The sequence below is a fragment of the Triplophysa dalaica genome, chromosome 1 (genome assembly GCF_015846415.1).
Source record: "Triplophysa dalaica isolate WHDGS20190420 chromosome 1, ASM1584641v1, whole genome shotgun sequence".
Classification (NCBI taxonomy): Eukaryota; Metazoa; Chordata; class Actinopteri; order Cypriniformes; family Nemacheilidae; genus Triplophysa; species Triplophysa dalaica.
Window position 1 is genome coordinate 9,052,788 of NC_079542.1, and position 23,530 is coordinate 9,076,317.

The following is a 23,530-nucleotide window of genomic DNA, read 5'->3' on the forward strand; positions in this document are numbered from 1 at the left end:
GCACTGAGGGATGCTCATGCTTTCATTGGTAAGACTATAGTCCTGGAGGCAATAGTCAGATGTCTTTAATACCACCTTTGTGCTAAGAAGACGTAGAACATAAGAAGTAATTCAATAGAACAAAGCAAAACTACATTTTAGTGTAATGCATTGGCTTTCAACTAAATTGAACAGAACATGATACAAAAATTTAAAACAAATTGCGAGGTGAGAAGGGTAGAAATGTCATTACATTTAGGCTCAAACATGGTAATGGGCGAGTATGAGCAATACAGCTTATACATTTTTTTTGATGCAAAGTGATATTCACAAGACTAGCATTTGGATATTCCATCAGAAAGTCCTCAGTGGCTGACGGGCAGGGCACTCAGCTTTGATTTTAATTCCATTTGTCAGGGAATAAAACATCCACAATATCAATGAATCAACCTATATTATAGTTGGTTGAAATATTGAATGCTCTTTTTGAGTTCTGCTGATTCTACGCGGGTCCATAACCACCCGTTACATCATCAAGGACAAGTTTGGCACCATAAAGCGGGCTTTTCCAAGCTAGTGTTAGCCACTGTTGGTCAGGTGGGTCTGGAAGATGCAGTGTGTTCCATATTAAAGATGCACTTTGAAGAAAGTGCATCTTATTAATAATTGATGCGAGCCGTCTGTAATCAATTTGGTCCGTCTAACATAGTACACATCAGCTTTTGGACTGAATGTAAAATAGCATGCTGTTGGTGCGACTGTTTTGGTGCCAGATGTAAATTTGCATTCTTTTGAAACCAAAGCCGCATACAAGAAACAGTTTGCCCTTTTAAAAACTTAAGATCTCCCGCTCAAGAGTGACATGAACGAGATTGATCTCAATTGCTGGATTTTGTTTACCCAGCTTCAGAATCAAACCTGGATTGCAGCGCAGATATAACACTTCTGAGCCTCAGCTTGCCCAAGAGCATCTGCAGCAAATGTAAGATCTTCCATGTTTCCTCTTCCTGTCTGTAGGGTGACTCTTAATACTTTAACTGCTTTTAAGATAGAAGTATGGAGTAGGTAAGCAACGTTTTGGGGCTTCATTGACTGGTGCAGCAATAGTGTCATTTATTCAGGTACTTGGTTATTTATTAAGAAATATATTTTTTTAGCAAATGAATATTCTTTAAAGGCCATTTGGAATTATAACTTTTTTTTAAAGGTATTGTATGGTTTAAGTACAGTATATAAAACAGTGTTGACAATAACCATGTTAAAAGAGTAGTTCACTTTAAAATAAAAATTTCATGATGATTCACAAAGGAACTATTATTCCTTTAAGCACTTAATATCACAACTAGATGCTGCTAAATTTCATACACGAGACATTTAAAACACAATTATACTAAATTCTTAAAGAAATATCATAAAGAAACGTAGGGCCGCATTGCAATTTCAAATGAGATAAAAAACTTTTTTCTTCCAACAAATGCATTTTAAATTCTGTGCGACTGTCTGAAAATTTGATGTGCGTTTAAATGTTTTGTCTATAATAATGGTCAAAATATTTAATAATGTCTTCAAGATTGTTTAGAAGTTGAAAAAATAAAATACTCTAAAAAATATTTACTAGAAAGTGTTGCAACTTAAAAGTAACACTGCAACGAAGGATCATTACATACTGTGCCTTATAAATGCAATATGACGTTCACTTAATGCACCAACAAGCAATTTTTACTTTTAACAAACATCCCAGTGCATGCCGGTGTGAGGTCAGGTAGATGGTGAAGGTACTGTTGAGAGTGCTTGTTTTTGCTTTTCTGGCCCAACAAGTTTGCACTCACTGAAACTCCAAACATATCAGGAAAACATTTGAACATCAAAATAAAAGTCATAAAACAATTATAAAAAAACACAGTGACTCAAACCAGTGACACCACCAGACCCCATCCAACTAAAGTGCTGTGAATTGATCTTTAGTTTAGCCTTTTAAAAATATATACGGAGATAATGAGCATCAAAGTTTGAAATTCACTATTATTTCAATGTTTGTCATGTCTTTACTTAGTTAATATAAAAGACATCAATTAATGTTCCACATAAAGTTTTTTACATTATGAAGGATGATTTTTAACAGTAAATCACAAAATGACTTTGTTCACTGGGTCACACAAATGTGTTCTCAACTCTTGTCCCTATGGAAATGTTCTTGTTTTTGAAAATCCCAAAACTATCCTTTAGTAAAAAAAGGTTAATTCATTCTAACAAATTACTTTATATTTAATAATGAATATGTCCTGGGATCAGAGCAGTGTTGTGTAATGTGTGTTTTGCTAAATAAAGGTGCGATGAGCAATACAGAGCAACGGTGTTTGTCCAACACTCCAAATGTGCACCACCAAAATGTCATAATCAAAGCCCATGAGCCGTCGCAAGCTTATCACAGGATTACGGCGTATCCACACATTGTCGCCTTTGCTGCTCTGCAAGAGTAATTACCTGCGAAAAACCAATTAAATTTGCATTGTAATAAAGACGAGATTACAAACATAATTAATTTCCAATTATGAAGAAGCACCAACAGAATGATTACACAGGAACTACCAACTACCTCAGCATCGACACTCATTAAGGTAACGTCAAATAAACATGTTTCAAACTCAAGTAACTTTATTGTGCTTCATTTCATTTGTGTGTTATGCTTCAACGGCCATAGATGCGCACGATTTCCGGAAGAAATTGTGTAATTTACATAAAAGCCTCTGTACATTTGTTACTGGAAGTAACTATAAAATACCATTTCTGTTTTTGGTAATAATATATGATAGAGAATTTTTTCTGACATTTGATAAAAAAACTACATCGCTATGTGAAATGTGCTGAAGATAATACACTCTAGGTGGATTAAACCTATGGTTGGGTACAATATGGATATTTTCTAGACTAATTTAAATCAACGGTTGGTTTCGTCCATATTTACTCAACCATGGGTTAAAACAAGTATTTTTTTGGAGTGAACTACGAGGTGCCGTCTTGAGTCGTGGATTGACAGGGCAACCCTGAGGGCTCCTGACGGGACGAGCGACGGACACCAGATGAAGGTATCTCCAACAGGGTCTGAATGGTCTGAGCGATGCGAGTGAGTCCCTCTTCCTCCAGAATCAGCTGGGATGGACAAAGTGCATCCTGGTGAGGTTTGGTGGGGGAAGAAAGAAAAAGAAATAAGCTCCACTGTAACTTCGCTTACCCAAAGGAGAAGTTAAACAATAAAACGCAGTAAAAGCAATAAAAAACATCTTGGCACAAACAAACTGCTCCAGGAACATACTTTATTTCAGACCCTAAACATCTGCAACATAGACTTATGAGACATAATGCTGTTTCCAGGGTGAAGTGTATTTTGGGTAAACAGGATTTCAAAACTCTTTCATTGCACATAAGAAACCACATGTGCATGAGGCATGCAAAGATAAACGGTTTAAAGAGGAACGCATCGGTCACGCAGGATCCTTTAAACATCAAATATTCCTAACATATAGACAGCATTGCATGAGCGCGAAGCGTAACCCAAGGTTTAATGGCACTCAAGATACTCAGAAGCAATAGCAAACATCAGCTCAGTCACAGAAAGGGCAAAGCCATGCATGCTGCACACAACATACAATAACAACATCATTCCTTTAAATTGTCAACTTCATAACAAAGCACAACTGTCCCTCAACAAAGCAGCCATGCAGTCATAGCACTTTTCAGGGAGGATGTCATTTCGTCTAAAGGTGAAGTACACAGAGTTCAGCTTACCGTAACAAGCAAACACTTCAGCATCTTGAAAATCCATCATGCATTCCAATTATTAAATTCAGTCAACCCTAACAGTAAGATTATAGACGAGTTGTATATGATCACATCTGCTATTTCCGCATAGACTATACAGCGCACGTGCAGTATATATGAATTTCACCCCAGGTTAATAGCAGTGAAAAAATAAAAATATGATGTATATTTAACAAAGAACCTTTGCCATGCAGAGTATCTTGTAATGCAAAAATGAAAGTTTGCCTGTCAGCTGATAAATAAATATTAAAAAACAATATACATACTCTCTTACTTGGACATTTTAATGAGGAACTCTTCTCATACAATGTCTCAAATAGAGAACACCTACAGTATATGCAGATTAAAAGCACACATCAATTTAACATCCTCATTAGTGCATTTAAATCTGGTAATGAAAAGAATATATTTTATTTTAAAAATCTCCGTTGGAGATCCCTCAAAGCGATGACACTTTTGACCTGTGGCTTTTATTTCCAAATGCTTTATTTGAAGTCAGATGTCAAATGATTTTATGGCAGTGTTGCTTATTGCAGGTACTGAACAGAATGGCAAAGGGTGCACGGAACCTCATGATCTACAGCTAACCCACCATGAATAGAGAATCTCCCAAAGAGCATCCCATGTGCTTCATTAAAAGCAAGAAAATCTGACCTTTTCCCGATGCCACCGATTTGTTAACATGTCATTAGTGATCTAGAAATAGCACAGAATCTTCAATATTTCTAAATTCATATGTCAGAACTTTGCTTTGAAAAATTCTATAACTATTTACATGTTGAATCACATACATACAGCCGCGGAAATTACATGGCATGACAAGACGCATGAAAACTGATAAAAATCAAGCCTGATTGATTGAAATATTACTGCTTAAAAGTGAATATGAACTTGTTTTCTTTGCAGTATTTGAGGTGTGAAAAAATACAGAGCATCTTTTCTGTTATTCTGACCTGTTTATAGAGTTTTCATTTTATGCAAATAGTATTAAATCAGGAGAAATATTGTTAGTTGTTCACAGAATCAACAAAATGATCATATTACCTAAACATACAGTTCCTATAAATAGTAAATTCAGAAAAACTGAAATGGTGCTTTGTAATGGTCTCTTAATTGTTTTCCGCGGCTGTATATTTAAAATATGTAAATAGTACTGTATATACTGTACATCACACAATCCGCAAAGAATGAATACTCACCTTCCGGTAGAAAGCACAGACTAGCGACACAGATGAGCTGACATGAGGATTTCATCCCCAACAGAGAGGCAAAAATAAAACTAAAGCAGAATTAATCATGAACAACAACAGTTTGTCATGAACATTTAACAAAAGCACAGGTAAAGCAAGCACGTGACAAGAATCAGTGTTTCCTTTTTAATAATTTCTTTACAGACAAAAAATCTTTATATCAATATAAACTTCTTAAATACAGTATTTTATAAATATTACAAAATACATTTTGTGTGTTGCGTTGCTAGGTAACACGTGGACGGAAACATTCATAAAGTTCTATTGCCCACTAAACTGTCAGCGTTTCATTTAGTATATTTATCAGAAAGAGGGTGGAATTACTTCTTTAAAAGCCTTTCGACGCTCATAAACTATAAGAGCATCCTCATTTCAAAATATTCCCTTCAAAAGACTTATGAGACTGATCTACTCTATTAGTGAAGTCTGTCATATGGAGTATATAATAAAGTGGCCATTAAAAATGTCTAATATGATTAGTTTTAGCCTCAACAATGTACACTCTTACAAAACATCATCAACTTAAAACAAACCCCCTTAAAACATGTTTAAGACATCCCAGCGTTCAGAATTGTGTGGTAACATAACCAGTTAAAGCGTATTCCCTTCCCTTTCTTCCCAGTCTCTGTCTCTTTCTCTCCTTCTTATCGTTCTCTCCAGATGAGAGGTTGCTCATTAGTAAACTGTCAGCAAAGCTCCTAAATCACATTAAGTAGGCACAGAACACAAAAGCAACATCACACATATAGCACTGGGAAAGCTGGTACACATGGCACATAACAGAACGACAAAAACACTATGGCCACATTTAGAACAGGGAAACGGAAGGTTGTTGAACGTAACTCACAACTGGTTAATTTTGGATGCATATATATTTTGGGTAATGTCTGCACATCCACAATGTGCCCACAGTAGCTGTGGCAGTTGGGCAAATGTGAATATTTAAATGCAATTGTCTGTCTTGGCCAACGCCCAGTATTGAAGTCTCCATCATCTTTCCGGCTCAAAACGAGCATGCAAGCGATCTTAATTGTATTAGGAAATTATTCTGACCGACAGGAAAAGTCATAAGTCGATTTTTGATAATGTGCTCAAGGCAGACCAGATTTCCACCAATGCAGATTCAGCAGAACACACAAAGCAAACATAAATAAAACAATAACTTATATGAAACTGCTCGTATACAAGAATTATATTAAGTTGCTTTAAAGAAGACCAAAACGAACATTCAACAACAAAAATGTAACAGTTAACACAGCTTTGAATCATATTAGTACCGTCCAAAAGTGTCAGGCAGTTTTGTAACAGTGCTGCCCTCTGGTGATCACAGTCAACAAGACAAAGATGAAAAACAACTCGGCCCATCATCCGTTACATGTGTGAATTCAACAAAATACAGTTTAGAAGTACCATCACCACCCTGTTAACATGTTTCCCAGATGCAGACAGGAGACTACAAGTGGTCTGTTTGACTTTTCGCTGCGAGGCACTTTGACTAGAGCGAACACTAGTCATTTTAAAGCCCTATGTTCTCAAAGAAGAGAGGTTTGGGGGAGAGTTTGTGCCAGTGCTTAAAACTCTAAGGATAAAAATACACCTTATAAAGTCTTTCCTGCTAAAAGGTAAACAAGTCTATCCCATTATTAACAGTGATGCTAAGGCAATCATGTGGAAAAGCCCTTCATATTGTGGAAACCATGCATATTCCCAGTAAAGTCTATTATCCTTTCCACTGGCAAACTGAGGTACAAAATGTGGATTTTCTATCAAGGCTGCAAACACGCATAACTATTTTCAGCAATACATAACCATATCTGCTGTAGAAAAATCTGGTTCTTAGCCTAAACTAAATTATGTGGGACCATAAGTATTGTGTATGTAACCTGAACTGCATTATGCGTAAGGAGCTCGTCTGATATGCTTTATGTGGCTCATATAAATTTATGATAAGATTATTTTGCTAATATTCATTAAAGGGTATTTTTTCTTGACAGCAAGCTTTCGACCGTGTGTAACTGTGTACAGAAAACAGAGAGGATGGACTTTAAAATCCATTTACAGATTATACTCTCCTACACACACACTACGCTATAAGCTGGCAGTATAACAAATAGAGCAAAGCCATGAGGAGAGAATAGAAGAGCAGGAAGCCAGTGGAGAAGGGCGAGGAAGGAGACACGGAGGAAGAGGTGCCGTTACTGTCCTCCATCACCTCCTCCTCTCCTGTTTTTGCCAGGAGCGCCTTCACACAGCGATGCACGGCGAGCAGCTTACTGCACAGGATATCAGACGCTAAACACAACTCCATCTGAGAGAGAGAGAGAGAGAGAGAGAGAGAGGGAGAGACGTACAAAGAGAAGAAGGGCAATGCAGAGAGAAGAAACAAAGATGTTTGGACACATGGTTGAACAGAGAAAGCAGGATCGTTTGAGGTAAAATTGACAAAGAGAGCACAAAACGGAGCAAATCGAGCTTGAAGCAAACAAATGTGAAGGCAGTATTATAAGGCAGTCACAAACAAGTCAATAGGGGCACTTTTTTCACTTACAAACATGACAAATAATATAAGGATTAGTGTTGGAATGTTACCAAAAAGTAAAATGATATGTGAGGATACGCTCTTAGCGTTTGACGGAAGCCGTCTGTTATTTCGAGCGTGTGGATAAGGAATTATGTTAATACTCGGAAATACTTGTTTTGTTACTTTTTCATTCAGTGTTGACTTGATACGGTGGTACTTTCGAGAGCCTATTAAAGAAAATGAAATCTAACAATAAAAGAAGGTATAGGTTTACCTCAGGGACTCCCAGTCTACGACACGCAGCAATGAAGTTTTCAACATTAAGGCGACACTTGGCAGCACTCAGTTTGGGCTGAATGGATAAAAATGGTCATTTAAAATCAGTTTTCTTCAAATCGGCATAAGTTTTGTTTTATGAGATTAGAGTCAAGCATTAGCTCACCACTGCCGGTGAGGGGATGTGGATGATTGACACAGAACGAGGACGCACGTGATTGGCCAGCTGGCAGAGGACCGTGCCATTGGACAATGCCTCTGCCAGATCTTCAGGCAGGGTGATCTTCAGCCGTGACTCCAGAGACTGAAACACAGCCAAGCCACCATTGAAAATGTGAGCCCAAGTTTTTAAGATTTATGTGAAAGACAACGGGCTGAAGCATGTGAGAACTTGTGGGGACTGTCGCTTTACCTTTCGCAGTTGCAGGACGTCTAATCTTTCTTCGCGTGGGGATTTAAGCGTGGAGCGAGATTCACTACGGCCGGAATCAGCCAAACTGTTTCCTAAACCTGAGATCAAGAGCAAAGATTTATAACATACACTACCGATCAAGATATGAGATCTTATAGATTATATATTGTGTGTGTGTACCTGTTTTGACGTTGCAGCGTGAGGATGTGCGGAACAAGAAGCTGTTGGGTTTGGCAGCAGAACCCGTGGGAGAACAGGGTTTCACGTATGACGGATCTGGAACACGACACGACAAAATTCCTTCAAGTCAATATCACATCAACATTCGCCGTACATTTTCATTTTCCTTAAGACACAATACTGTCATATTGTGAACGATTCATCGGTGCATGCTCTTCCAAATAAAAAAGCGTTTGTCTTGGTTATTTTTATTTTAAGTATAACTTGCTTTTACTTTGGAAATTACTTTTCTCTGAGTTTACAAATCCCCTTACATTGCCTTTCCTCTAACAACCTGACATGCCCCCATAGTAAAAAACAACTTTCACAAACAAATCAGTTTATGCAGGTCTTCTCAAATACAGTTTCTAAGGAGATGGGCCATACAAGACTTTGGATTGTAAATGTCTTTAATTATTTATTTATAATTAGAAATAGAAACTAAGTTGCTTTGTGAAAGGATTTGGTGTTTTGCACGATGGTGACATCTGCAGGTCAATTATTTATGAATGCAATGGAAAACTAAATACTGCAATTGTTTGTCTTAACACGTAAAAAGTAAATTATAAATTTAATATAATATTTTAAAATATTTTGTGTATACAAAATTGTTACTGTCAGTCGTGGCCTAATGGCTAGAGAATCACACTCGAGACCACAAGGTTGCCGGTATGATTCTCAGGGCCGGCGGGTAACACTTGCCCTTGAGCCAGTGCAGTGATAGCTGCCCACTGCACCGGGTGTACGTATGATGGATCACCATATCTAACAAATAAGTCACTTTCACTTCAAAGTCTATAGTTTTTGCCACTAGGGTGGCTACAAACATTCTTTTAAATATATTTCTCTGTGTTCATCAGAACAAAGCAATGTATACAGATTTGGAACTCAAAGGTGAGTAAATGATTACAGGATGTTCATTTTTGGGTGAACTGTCCCTTTAAGCTAAGCCTTCTTTGCTTTAATGTTTTAATAAATCAGAATTTATCTTAATATGTTACGATTATAAATAGGCCTTGTTCCACAGACAGGGCTACGTTAACCCTGCTGTAGGACTAAATTAGGTCATTTAAATAGCTGTTATATAAGCATCTTGACAAAAAAAGATACCTCTGATATTGTCAATGCACGGCTCAGACAAGCATTTTTGTCAAGGATCCGGCATTATCAATGGCCTTGATACTGAGCCATGATGTAACAGAAAGTTGAAATATGTTGATATGACGTTACCTGTCCGACTAACAGAGCGCTGTACAGATACTGCATGAGAGGTGGGAGAATGCTGATCTACACTCTGAGGAAAAACACAAGATACTTGAAATAGTATTGTTTAAAATAGTGTAGCACATCACAGATGGATATGAAGAATGGACTCACAACACTCCTCTGTTTCAAGCCATTGGGAGGAGAGCTGCTATCTGAGCTGTCACCACTAGAGAGAGACAGAGATCAACAATAAAATGCTCTAAAAACAACACCATCCAAATAGAGTTGAAATTTTACAAACTATAACACAAAAAAAATCAAGATTAAAACACTTCAGACAATAAGTGCATTAATAAAATAACTGACTTTTAATGGTTGTTAGATTTGACTTCATTTACGCCATTAATAATTTGATTCTCGAAATTAGATTTAGCTTTTTCTTGCTAAAGAGACTGAGATTACCACAACAAAACAAAAAGCCTACGAAGACCATTCGTGTCACTCTTACCCAGAAATGCTTCCTGTTCCTCCGTGCTTGGTTGTCGTCGCCAAGTTACTTCCTGTTTTTACAGTCATCTTCTGCAAACTGAAAGACATCAAACGCCTATTAGTCAATAACTTCCTAATGCAGGAGAAACAAAAATCACTCTTTGTTCTTATATAGAGTCATCCTGGGATAGCCCTCTATGCTCTTCCTCTGGCTGTGCTTTTCATATGGCTGTATCTCACTTTGCAAAGCAAGACTTTAAATGAGCTTTCGGACACTAATGAAGTCATAGCATGACGGCTGGTTATATTGGTTTAAAAACCACAAGCTTTTGATGAAAGCTGTCAGCATTGAGGCCATTTTATGTACTTTAAAGGCATTAAGTGATTTTAAAAATAGATTTTGGTCTTTGATTAAGTTTGCTTAAAGTCACCGTGAAATCAAACAGGACATTTCTAAGTGTTTTTCACAGTGTTGTAGTAGTTAATATAAATGATTTATCTGTGCATTATTTCATTCGCACCTGTAATCTTTAATCAAAAACATTAAGCTCCTCTCAACAAAAAAGACGCAGGACTATACTGACTGTCCAGTGGCAGGTATCTTTAGCCCTCTCCTTTTTAGCCCAGTCCAAACTTACAACAAGCCAATCAAAAGGGGAAGAGCAAAATAAAGTCCCGCCCTACATTTTTTTCAAATTTCACAAGCCGTTTCACTCAGATGTACATCAAGATACGGAAAATAAGTCAATCGCAACTTCCGTTTCATGGTGACTAAGTTCTGTCACTCTTCACCTACTCTTTAACACTAAACACAGTTTCCTCAAGTTACTTAAGTAAATGTATTTAAACGATACAAATGCAGCATGAAACAAATTCTAAAGCCTATTTTTACACATATCGGAGTACAAAAATGGCTTCTGGGATGAAAAAAAAGTGCAAGTGTTTATAAATTAAAAAAGAAAATCTGCATGGAGTTCATTACCCATGCCTAAACAAATGGGACCGGAGAATTTAATTTGTTTTGTTATGTATCCCACAAAGATGCTATCTCACCCATTCACTCGAGTCCCCAGTTCCTTAATTAATTCAATCCCATCATCCCCCTCCAAACTCACATGCTGGCTCTGTCTCTCTGCTGCTGCTGCGCTCTCTCTCTCTCCTGCCAGATGAGCAGGTTTCCAGGCCTCCTCTTCTCCTCCAGAGTGGGGCTGGATGGAGAACCAGCATCTGAATCATCTCCCACCACAAATATCCTGACACAAGAGAGGGGCAAAGAGACATTTAGCTATTCTACTCTTGAATCAATTTTCTCCTATTGGAAGTGTATGCGAAGATGTCTCAAACGTCAAAAGTAAAGTTAAAGGCACCAACACATTGTATTCAAAAGACATGGAATGCCTATGAAAGCAAGACAGATGTTATGTGTGAAAAACCAGGTCTTTTGGTAAAGCTCCAGGCAGATGAGTTTACTGAGTAACTTTGATTCAGACAGTACAGTGATTCTACAACACTGATCTGTATTGTGGGAGGAAGCTGGCATGTTTCATTCTGTTGACTTTTCCAGCAGTCGTTCACACAGTGACCTCGAACAACCAAAGCGGTGGGACGGGATGTCCAACATCAGTTAATTAAAAGACTGTTTGACATGAACATGTAAATCTCAACTAAACAAGACTGTGTACTTTAGATGTAATCAATATTTCAATCAAGCCAATATTTTCTAATCTCTAGGACAAAACGTATACATTAAGCTTCAGCAACATTTTTATATTTGTCTGAAATAAAGATGAACAATAAACATGTAACGATTGCTAAAAACGTTCTACACTCAATAACTGCAATACATTTATACTCGTAACACATTTGTTGAAAACCAACAGCATATGGTGATATTATAATATACTCCAAAACTGTCAAACTATTGTTAGCATTTTGCAATATGTCATGTAGGTTAGCTTGTTGACATGTAAAACAGAAATGTAGCAATTTTTTGTTTATGTGCCCTCCATTTTCTCTGGATTCAACTGGACATTTAGCAAAGCCGGGAAATCATTCTATGTCATGCATTCTGACTTCTACACAATTGAACTGTGCTGGCTTCACATTCTTAACATGGTCAACTTCTTCAAAAACGAGCTGGACGTACTGTATGACGTAGTATTTCTGTGCTTCATACTCTCCCCCTGCACTCCAACTTGTTTTGGAAAAGATTTTTTTAGTCTGGATCCCTGTTTCCCAATAGGGATCCTATTGATTTTATTTTCCAATCTCCTGGAAAGCACTTCCGCAGCAAGGTGAAAGAAATAGCCCGCCCACGCGCCAACCGACGAGCGATAGGAAGACCCGCCTTTCCAGATTGCCTGTGCTGTGTCAAGATTGGCTGCGCTGTGGGCCTGCAGTTGCAGCTTGTTACTCTTGTGATAGTGAGAGAAGTTAAGGTGTGTTCGTTTGTTTCACGGAATTTCAGTGACGGTTGTTATATAAACGGAGGATATAACGCTTGATTTAGAGATTGTTGAAACTGATAGATGGTGAGGACCCAGTGCTAAAACATGCGGTGCATGAACTGCACGCAGTAAGTCAAACTAAGTCATATCTCTGTGTTTTGTTGGCAATTGGTGCATACGTCCATAATGTAGACAACACGAAGGGATAATGCAATGATGTATTGTGTGCTCGTGCCGATGTTCCGTCTCCCCTGCCTGCCTCCAGCAGCCAATCTTTTCCCGGATATATTCGTACAGCTCTATCTCTCTTCGATCAATTTGAGCAAACTAAATGATCTTCAAAGTTACGAAGTATCCAATACTACTGCATAGGTACTCAAGATTAATATGAGATTGGCAGAAACTGCGTGTGTTATCCCATCTTTAATCTACACCAATGAGACATGTACATGTTACATATCAACACAAAAGACTATCTCTCTGTCAACAGCATCACCAGATGTATTCAAATACATTCAAATTCTGAGCTACTGACTTCTTTATTTCTCTCTCTATTTGTTGTGTACGCTCTGCTTTGAATTCATTATGTACATTATGTGTGACATTATGTGCTTGTGTCTGAATTTCACTATAAATTTCAGTGTGGTTGTATAATTATCAGTCAACATACCCGATTGTGTTATGTGATGCATGATTGATGATGCTTTTTTCTTAATGCTTAGATCTGATCTATGTAGAAACAATGTCAGCCAAAAGTTCCCTCATTGCCTTGGAATGAAACTATTCCTTCTGTCTGACAGATTGTTAAATATTTGATCCAGATAATAAAAAGCAAATCAGTGTCAGTATATAAAGGTCTAAAAGCTTCACTGTCAGTCAACTAATATGCTATTCAGTCTACGTCTAGGCTATACATCCAATCTTAAAGAGAGAGATGATGATTATCTTAAAGGTAAAAAAAAATGTATTCTGTCATGTGTCAACCAAAGTCTGTATATGACTCTTTCTTCTGTGGAACATATTTTGAGAACCCCTTTAGTGGTTTTGTGTCTTTAAAATGGAAGTCAATGGAGGGGGGGCAATTTTGTTTTCCAACCTTCTTCCAAATATCTCCCTCTGTATTCCGCAGAAAAACTCATACAGGTCTGGGGTGACATGATGGTCAATAAATAATGAATGAAATTTCATTTTTTGGGTGACCTATCCCTTTAAGGGTCAGCATGTGAATGACTGTGTTAAAATGCAACAAATAAAACTGGATCCTATGCGAAGAATTTCTCAGTTAAAAAGTATCACTTATTTGCCAAAATTAGGTATCCTGACAAATTGTTTAAAAAAACTGTGCATTGAAAACAAAATCCATCATAACTAAATGAGCAGGCTATACCATACAGGACCTGAATGAACACTATTCCCGGCTGTCTAAAATGCATTATGTATTTTAATCAAGAATTAACTCACCTGGTGCATGTAGATTCAGGGCTCTGGGATGAGCTGCTACTGGGACTTTCGCTTTTTTCCTGTCATGAAATAAGCGAACATCATTTAATTGTGCTAAATATCATTATAAGCAAAGATACAGTATACAATATACAATATAAACGCTTTCAACTTTAAAAGATTTGCTGATGTGAGCGCAGTTAGTCTTGCTGACCTGAGGGTTCTCGGACACCGGGAGACCCCGTTCTTCCTCTTCTTCTGTAATGCTGTTGTCTATGAAATCCACTTGCTCCACGTCTCCATTCACTAAACAGCGAGATAAACCAAAGATAACATTTAAAAGCATTTAACAATAGAAAACCAAGTTTGGTAATTATGATGCCCTGTATGCATTTTTACCTTTGGGTGTGTTTAGTAACGTATCTCTCTCCTCCTCCTCTTGAAAATTTGTGTGTTCACGGGAAATCTCTGTCAAACGCAACGACCGGTCTGAGAAATCATCGGCAGACTGGAGCATGAACGTCAACATGAGGAAACACAGACACACAAAAACAGCCGCTTAAATCATCCCATTCTTGATAAGCTTTTAGAAAGCTTCGAAACGGTTCAGTATTTGACAGATACCCAGCTCTCCTTATACCTCATTTCCAGACCATCTTTTGCTCCCACTGTCCACACTGTTAAACCCAGAGTCCAGGCCGCCGTACTGACACGGGTAGAGATCCTGATCCAAAAGACTGGAGAGACCACACACAAGCACACAAACAGAAACATGAGTAGAGTTTTCTATGAACTGAGCGATTACAGATTTTCAACACCCTAAGACTCTTTGTCCTTGACGATCTGACCCAGGCATTCTTTCTCACCAGCTGTTGAAGGCGGTGGGCCGGAGAGCTTTTTCAAACTGGTCCTGAGTCCTTTTGCAGGCCTCCATGTTTAGATATTTGAAGATGTGAAACTTTCCCTTGGAGCAGATCTGGGCGGGTGGCATCTGGAGGGGGTTGTTTTCAAGGATGATGGCCTGGAGGTGGCGTAGATGGCGGTAACATACAGGCACCTGTGATATGCGGTTGCATGAGACATCCAAACGAACAAGCGGCAACTCGGACAACTCTGAGGTGGAAGAAAAGGCAATTGGAGTGAGTAAATAATATCCAATATGTAATTACGCTGTGTTATGTACAAACCTAATGCAAAAACAATTTAGCATTTAAAGGGACAGTTTACCCAAAAATTCTGTCATCATTTACTTGTAACCAAACAGTTCTTTGCCCCCATTGACTACCAGAACTGTTCAGAACTTTCTTACATTCTTCAAAATATCTTCTTTTGCGTTCAACAGAAACAAGAAATGTATAAAGCAATTTTACTGCAAAAGTACTGTTTGGTAACAACCATTCTTCCAAATATCTTTCTCTATGTTCATCTGAACAATTTACACAGATTTGGAACAATTAGAGGGTAAGTAAATGAAAACAGAATTTTTATGTTGGGGGTTTTGTCCCTTTAATTAATCTTTCATTTATGTTACAAGGAGTTTGTTTGGGATACAGACCTTCAGGGAGAGTGGTTAGTTGGTTTCTTCTCAGATTTAAATCCCTTAAACATTCTAACTGGCCGAGTTCAGCGGGCAAAGACTGCAGCTCATTACAACTCACATCCTGAGGCCAACGGAGAAACAGAACAGAACACAAAAGAAACAAATAAATGAGGAACCTAATTATGTTGTGTGAAAATATGCCACATTCATATGAACTAATTTATAGAACTACTGCAAATAGCACAACATTACAGTCAGCTACACACTGAATGTAGAGAAAACCAGTGAGAAGTTTGTGTGTTGTGTGTACCAGTTGTCGTAGGTGTGTGAGTGTGTGTATGGAGGCCGGCAAGACTGATAACTTGTTGTTGCTGACGACGAGCACTCGCAGCAGAGGGAGCTGACACACGGATGGCGGTAGACTGGACAGCAGGTTACGACTAGAGAGAGAGAGAGAGAGAGAGAGAGAGAGGGGGAGAGAGAGAGAGAGAGAGAGAGAGAGAGAGAGAGGCAATTGACCAGTGATAAATTAATGCAATCAAATATCAGAGAGTATTTTACAGATTTATATCCAATCCATTTCATTTCTTTTGAAGATATTTAAGCCGGGGAAAGCACGGGTTGTACTTGTGGGTGAGGTAGATTAAAACTGGAAAGTGTTTGTGTCTGTGTACAGTTTTAGCTTGTGAGAGAAATGTTATTGAGAACCAACTTGTTCTCAATAGGGGTGTAACAATACACCAGTATTTGCAATAACTGTGATATAAAAAGCATGTTTATCAACTTAATTCTGTGGTACGCTATATGAGACCAGTTTTTTATTGCACGCTTGCTTTTTGTTGTTCCAATTGCTTCCATTGTTTCCCTCATCTGTAAGTTGCTTTGGATAACAGCATCTGCTAAATGACTAAATGTACATGTAAATTATACTTATTTGATAATATCCCACCTATGATCAGTGCGACATATGTGCTACAAAAACATTGGTCTGTGCGAAGGATAAATTTACCAGTGTAGCACACGTGCAATATAGTTTGGAAAGTGCAGTGACAGAGCTGCGTGTTTGTGTGAAGTGCATTTTTCATTGTGCTTGTCTGTGTGGGATGTCCTTTTTGTCTAATTTAGGTAAACTAAAAATTATACAACCGTAATTTATCCATCTATGTGTACATTCCTTTAATTTGTCAGTTAACTGCCTATTCATGTGATAAACTGCTCTTGTTTTTTAAAGATGACAACATATGTTTTATACTTCAATTGTAATTGTACAGTATATATACTTCAAAGTATTTCAGACTACAACTGTTTGGCCTGTGCTACAAAATTTTAAACCTCTGTTGCACCAGTGCTATGTGCAATAAAAGTTAACGTACAGCCCAGCGATAATATTCCAGCAGCTGGGGAGCAAGAAAAAAGCCGGTAAAATAAATATGTTTGTAAATTACATGTTTTTTCTGACATTTACTTTAAATTTGCAGTTTATTCCTTTAATTTGACATCTTTTTATTGCATTTGATGTAAAAATTCAGAAAAACGAATGAGTAACATTTCAAGAATTTTCTTTTTTTTCTATGGGATGCCCTTACTAATTTAAATTAACGATTTCAAAGCAACAATATAAACAAACGTTACTGCGGATGCATGGTTTTGTGACCCAAACATAACTTCCGAGCTCTGGCACACTTCCACAAAAGAGTCCCTGCAGTTTATTTTTGAAAACAAGCAAAGAATAAACAAACAAATTACATTTGCAAGAAAGTTAAAAGTATGTTTAGCCACTATTATTTTGGATAACCAATAGAAGAACAGTTACTTGGCTAAACTAAGATTCGACAAGGTTCCACAATCTATTCAACAAATTGTTTATTTAATAAAATAATATACAATAAAATTCAACAATTTGTTTATTAAATATAAATATTGTACAATACAATATTATCATCCCTTAATTTATTTAATTAAATGAATTAAAATAAAATATAAATTGTTATATTATTAGCCCCTAGCCAGACCAATCAACAAACAAACGGAAGTTAGCTTCGGGCCAGGAGCATGCGTCCGATGAATCCCTCTATACTTTAGTGAAATGCATGTGAAGCGGAACTAGGTAGAGTGTGTGTGTGTATGAGGTTGAGGCAGGTGAGATGTGTGTGTGTTTATGTACCTGAGGTTGAGGTAGGTGAGGGCTTGCAGTTGGCACAGGCTGGGCGTGAGGGATCGCACACAGTTGTGATACAAGCTGAGTGTCTCCAGAGAGACAAACTGGCACACCTCTTCTGGCACCTCACATAGCCGGTTCTTTGACAGATCTGAAAGAGAGAATAACCAATAACAGTTAGCACTTGACCAATAGAAAAACAATCACATTCACCGTTACAAGACTAACATTTACATGATAATGTTTTATTTTATTAAAGAATTTATTTATTATACTACAGAAAAAAAATCAGAAAAAAACAATTATTTCCTTTTTTACATTTTTAAGTATTTTATTTTTACACATTTTCATATTTTTTTTAACATACTTTATTTTTTATACATTTTATGATATTTTCAATTGAACATAAAAGGGGAAGGTCCCGTAATCTTTCTTAATTTTCCCTAATCAGAATAGAATTTCTTGATTTTTTCTAATAATTTGGTTTTCAGGAAGAAACCAGGACAGGTTTCATGTGATTCACCCAAACTTACAATACCCAACTAAACTTAAAATGATCTCAGCCCAGTGTTTACATTCTGTTTGAGTCACATTCAATGGATGACAGCAGTACGACTATAAATGCATTCAAAACAACAGGAACGCATCTATTGTCCGGTATATGTATTCAATACTTTGTTTGAGCTTTCTTTTGTGTCATCCAGGAACGGGAAGCGAGCAAACAGCCGTGATGTTTCCCAAAGTGAACAAAGGCTGTTTTATAGGAATTCAGATTTCCTCCAAGTCAATTTTAGCTGAAATTGAGGATGTTAACTTTTTATCCGAATATACAGTTGAAAGAAAAAGTATGTGAACCCTTTGGGCTTACTTGGACTTTTTCATATTGGTCATAAAATGTGTTCTGATCTTCATCTAAGTCACAACAATAGAGAAACACAGCCTGCTTAAACTAATACCGCACAAACATTATACGTAGGCTAATGACTTCTCCAAGAGCTAATTGGAGCCAGGAGTCAGCCAACCTGGGGTCCAATCAATGTGATGAGATTGGATGTGTTGATTAAAGCTGGCCTGTCCAATAAAAAACACACACCAGTTTTGAGTTTGCTGTTCTGAAGAAGCGTTGTCTGATGTGAACCATGCCTCGCACAAAAGAGCTCTCAGAAGACCTACGATCAAGAATTGTTGACTTACATAAAGCTGGAAAGGGCTACAAAAGTATATCTAAAAGCCTTGATGTCCATGTGTCCACGGTAAGACAGATTGTTTACAAATGGAGAAAGTTCAGCACTGTTTCTACACTCCCTAGGCGTGGTCGTCCTGTAAAGATGACTACAAGAGCACAGCGCAGAATGCTCAATGAGATGAAGAAGAATCCTAGAGTGTCAGCTAAACACTTACAGAAATCTCTGGCACATGCTAACATTTTTGTTGACAAATCTACAATAAGGAAAACATTAAACAAGAATGGACTGCATGGGAGGACACCACGGAGGAAGCCACTGCTGTCCAAAAAAAACATTGCAGAACGTTTGAAGTTTGCAAAAGAGCACCTGGATGTTCCACAGCACTACTGGCAAAACATTCTGTGGACAGATGAAACCAAAATTGAGTTGTTTGGAAAGAACACACAACGCTATGTGTGGAGAACAAAAGGCACAGCACACCAACATCTAAACCTCATCCCAACTGTGAAATATGGTGGAGGGGGCATCATGGTTTGGGGCTGCTTTGCTGCCTCAGGCCCTGGACGGATTACTGTCATCGATGGAAAAATGAATTCCAAAGTATATCAAGACATTTTGCAGGAAAACTTAAGACCATCTGTCCGCCAACTGAAGCTTAACAGAGGATGGACGATGCAACAGGACAACGACCCAAAGCATAGAAGTAAATCAACAACAGAATGGCTTCAACAGAAGAAAATACGCCTTCTGGAGTGGCCCAGTCAGAGTCCTGACCTCAACCCGATTGAGATGCTGTGGCATGACCTCAAGAGAGCGATTCACACCAGACATCCCAAGAATATTGCTTGCTGAACTGAAACACTTTTGTAAAGAGGAATGGTCAAAAATTTCTCCTGACCGTTGTGCAGGTCTGATCTGCAACTATAGGAAACGTTTGGTTGAGGTTATTGCTGCCAAAGGAGGGTCAACCAGTTATTAAACCCAAAGGTTCACATACTTTTTCCACCCTGCACTATGAATGTTTACATGTTGTGTTCAATAAAAACATGAAAACGTATAATGTTTGTGCGGTATTAGTTTAAGCAGACTGTGTTTCTCTATTGTTGTGACTTAGATGAAGATCAGAAAACATTTTATGACCAATTTATGAAGAAATCCAAGTAAGCCCAAAGGGTTCACATACTTTTTCTTTCAACTGTAGCTCCAAACTATTCCAATTCACTCCCATATTATCACTTCTAGACAGAAGTTACAATCTTAAATACAATGATTGAACGCACAATCCCTCCCTGTGATACCGGTCAAAGGGTCAGAATATATTTCTGGAGAGAGAATTTTAATAAGAGGGCAGCCAGGAAGAGCTTAGAAAAGGGTGTGTGTGAATATAAGTGTAGCTCAACTGTATGTCAACCAGAGAAACCAGACAAACCTAAAACAAACACGACACAGATAAGGTTTAATGAAGGCTAATGTGTCATGTGTTCACTTGGTACATTTGGCCGTTCAAATTCAGTTCTCCACGCTCAGCCTTGACAAATGATCATAAACAAATCAAAGCGACTTTCACAGAACAATAGCGAAATAGGACGTGTGTGTGTGTGTGCATGAGTGCGTGTTCTTATCATCGCTGGACTGTCTGATTGTCCAATCTGCTCTCCTTCTCCAGATCTTTTGTTCAGCTGTTTTATTTGGCAAGGAAGCATTTCCAGCCTCTCTCTTCCCAGTGGGAACTAAAGAGTCCCAAGGGCAGCCCACATTTCCCAAAATCCTCTGCACAGCACTGCTCATACGGCCTAACATGGTTGAGATGTAGAGAAATGCCAGTGTCCCCACATCATGGAAAAAGATGATATTGACTGTCTGAATACTGTTGAAACACCTCTGAAACGTATCTGGGGCAAAATATTAACCCTTTCATTTTCAGTCACTAAGATGACAACACTCAATAATTACAATTTAAAGGGTCATGAAACCCCCGCTTTTCAGCTACAGTCTACCTCACTATTGTTTTGAATAATGCAACAAAAATGGGCGTTAATGCTGTGAGAAGAAGAGAGGGGGAGTGGGCGAGGCACGAGAGAAAGTGAGCCGATTCCATATCTTAAAATAAATGTGTCTTACCTGTTTTATACAGTCTACAGTCATTACACAAATCATACTTTCAAGCCACAGAGGAATTACAGAAACCACAGTGTAATAAGAGTATTTACTTTTAACAAAATGCAAGTATTCCTTATAATGAAAATGCATTTCATGACAATTCAACAAAAAGTTTTTCATGTTGATGTTAAAATCGCATCACGTCTTTATATGGAAAGTGTAAAAACTGTGTATAAAGTTAGTTACAACATCACTCTGGTTGCTTGGGCAGCCTCTATCTCTCTCAACCACTACCATTTTCCTGTTTGTCCAACAATGGTAGACGAAAAAACTGTTTGTCTAAGTTGCATTGCTTAAAGCTACACTTTGCAGTTTTTAGATCTTAAAATAATGTCTCTAAAAATGTTTATTAGTAGAACAACTCTTAACTGGACAAATGATACTGCTGATGCTACCTGAGCAGCCTCGTAGCGGCTAAAACCACACTCTGTAAATTCTGTGTTCGGTTCGGTACACACAGCCCCGCCCATCTCCTGCCTGCGGAAGATTGCGACATGGTTTTCATCAGCTTAGAAAATAAATTCATGTGTATTGCGCTGCCCAAGGGAAAGCTTATACAGTGACTTTATTTCCATCACTGGAAGCAGACAATTGCGCTTATCAACCACACGGGGGAGCAATGGTTAAAAGTGTTGCTTTAAGGCTTAAAGTCCCAGTCAAGTTAAAAAGGACAATTAGGACAATATTGCAGCGTTTACAATTAATAGCTTACCAATGTGGGTAATTTTCTTTTTAAAATTCATGTACCCTCATAATCTTCAGCTAAATGACTATTCATCTCAAATGACGTAAACTAGACGGCTTGGCCCGAGCATCAGTTAACTCCTCCCGTTTAACTGTCAGTCTGCTGCTACATTCAATTCAAAATGCAACACATCTAATTAATTCGCAGGGAAAAATGCAAGCCACGCCCACTAATTGTATCCTTGGAAATTGCTTTTCACTCAGTGAAAATGTGACACAAATGTGTCAGAATACAGAAGTAAAACCATTGCAATTTTCGGTTCGCAGTGACTTTAAATTTATGCTCTGGCAATGTTTATTTGTTTTTCTCTGAAGGGACTCCCTCCTGCGTGAGGTCTTAAGCTCTGCCCAGCCCCAACAATACGAATTTTATTTTAGCAAGACGAAAATCACCAGCTATGAACCAGCAATGTATTTTAGACTCAAAGTATCATGCGTTTGATGAAGAGACTCTAAGGAGTAGCAGGTGGTCTACTGACCCCCTCTTTCCTCTCTCTCAGGCATCTGAGCATTTTTCTGCCTGCTAGCGTCTCTTCGATGTAACTAAAGCTGGTTTTGCATCTGCTGTGTGCGAGAGAGTGTTAATCAACACACACACATGCATATCGCTCTCCACACCCTCAACTCCTCCTCTGGTCCTGGAAGGAGCTTACACGTGGATTATCCTGTCGGATAAGAACAGACTCCCTCACTGTTCATTTCAAATGCATTCACATAAATCAACACAAATAGGGTCAATTTATACTTTTAGATAAGCAGATAAACATGCTTTAAGTTGAACATTATGGCCAGTTAAGGTTGTGAATTTGTGGTACCTGGGGTCTTATGAAAAGATTTTCCATGGACAAATATGGATTTATTAAAAAATATTTAAGAATAGATAAAAAAAAGTTCTGCCGATGTCAAGGATTTTTTTCCCAAACAAACTCTCCTTTAAAGTGCCACAGTGTTCACACTTTAGTAAATCAACCTTTGCATGGTTTACCAGTCAGAACTTTAAAATAGAGTTAACTCATTCGCCGCCAGCCTCTTTAAAAAAAAGTTGCCAGCCTACGGCAGCGTTTTTTAACATTTTGCCCAACTTTAATGGCTCACAGTAAATTTTCTGTAAAGAATATATGGACAAATATGAAAGAACAGAGTCTCAACTTTCAAACAAAATAAACCGTATTATTCTATCTTTATTTGTTCGTTTTTTATCCCTCCTTAGATGTGGGTAGGTTTCTTCAAAAATTGATTAAACAGCTGAGATAATTAAAGTTTTTTTGTCAAAGATTCCGCCCAGATTACACTCGGAACAATCATTCAAAACCGCTAAAACATATACGTTCTAGGTTCTGAGATTCTGTACTTTTTCCCAGTGGTGTGTAATAGCGCCACCTGCTGTATAACAGTACTAACACTGATTGCCGTAAAAACTCGTCTTTGGCAGGGAAGCGTTTTTCTTTAAATGACGAGATAACTCGTCAATGGCGGTGAAAAAGTTAAAGGAATGCTTAAATTTCATGATAATTCACTCAACCATATTGTCATACAAGCCGTCAGTGTGCATTTGAGGAAAGCTTTTCAAGGGTTCCAATAAAAATTATATACTTTTTAAACATAAATACATGTCTTGCACTGCCTCCGACTTACGCATTATACAATCAAGGTCATGCCTGACGTAGATTTCAAAAGATTTAA

General features: G+C 37.9%; 1 protein-coding gene across 2 annotated transcripts in view; it reads right to left on the reverse strand.

Annotated features, from left to right (window-relative positions):
- Positions 1-2,612: 2,612 nt before the first annotated feature.
- The window catches only part of lrch4 (leucine-rich repeats and calponin homology (CH) domain containing 4), a 39,121-nt gene continuing 18,203 nt past the window's right edge, over positions 2,613-23,530 (reverse strand). Inside the window, exons 2-18 of one of the 2 annotated variants that reach the window (XM_056747068.1) lie at positions 17,763-17,907; positions 15,909-16,038; positions 15,614-15,719; positions 14,925-15,171; positions 14,699-14,795; positions 14,458-14,566; positions 14,273-14,364; positions 14,080-14,138; positions 11,287-11,424; positions 10,191-10,268; positions 9,854-9,908; positions 9,707-9,770; positions 8,438-8,533; positions 8,258-8,355; positions 8,012-8,149; positions 7,844-7,921; positions 2,613-3,150 (exon numbers count right to left, since the gene is read on the reverse strand). In XM_056747068.1, the coding sequence (XP_056603046.1) occupies positions 2,983-3,150; positions 7,844-7,921; positions 8,012-8,149; positions 8,258-8,355; positions 8,438-8,533; positions 9,707-9,770; positions 9,854-9,908; positions 10,191-10,268; positions 11,287-11,424; positions 14,080-14,138; positions 14,273-14,364; positions 14,458-14,566; positions 14,699-14,795; positions 14,925-15,171; positions 15,614-15,719; positions 15,909-16,038; positions 17,763-17,907 (1,898 nt within the window). In that variant the 3' untranslated portion in view covers positions 2,613-2,982. Of the gene's footprint in view, positions 3,151-5,160; positions 7,357-7,843; positions 7,922-8,011; positions 8,150-8,257; positions 8,356-8,437; positions 8,534-9,706; positions 9,771-9,853; positions 9,909-10,190; positions 10,269-11,286; positions 11,425-14,079; positions 14,139-14,272; positions 14,365-14,457; positions 14,567-14,698; positions 14,796-14,924; positions 15,172-15,613; positions 15,720-15,908; positions 16,039-17,762; positions 17,908-23,530 lie in introns of those variants that run through there. The other variant, XM_056747061.1, reaches the window with a different exon arrangement.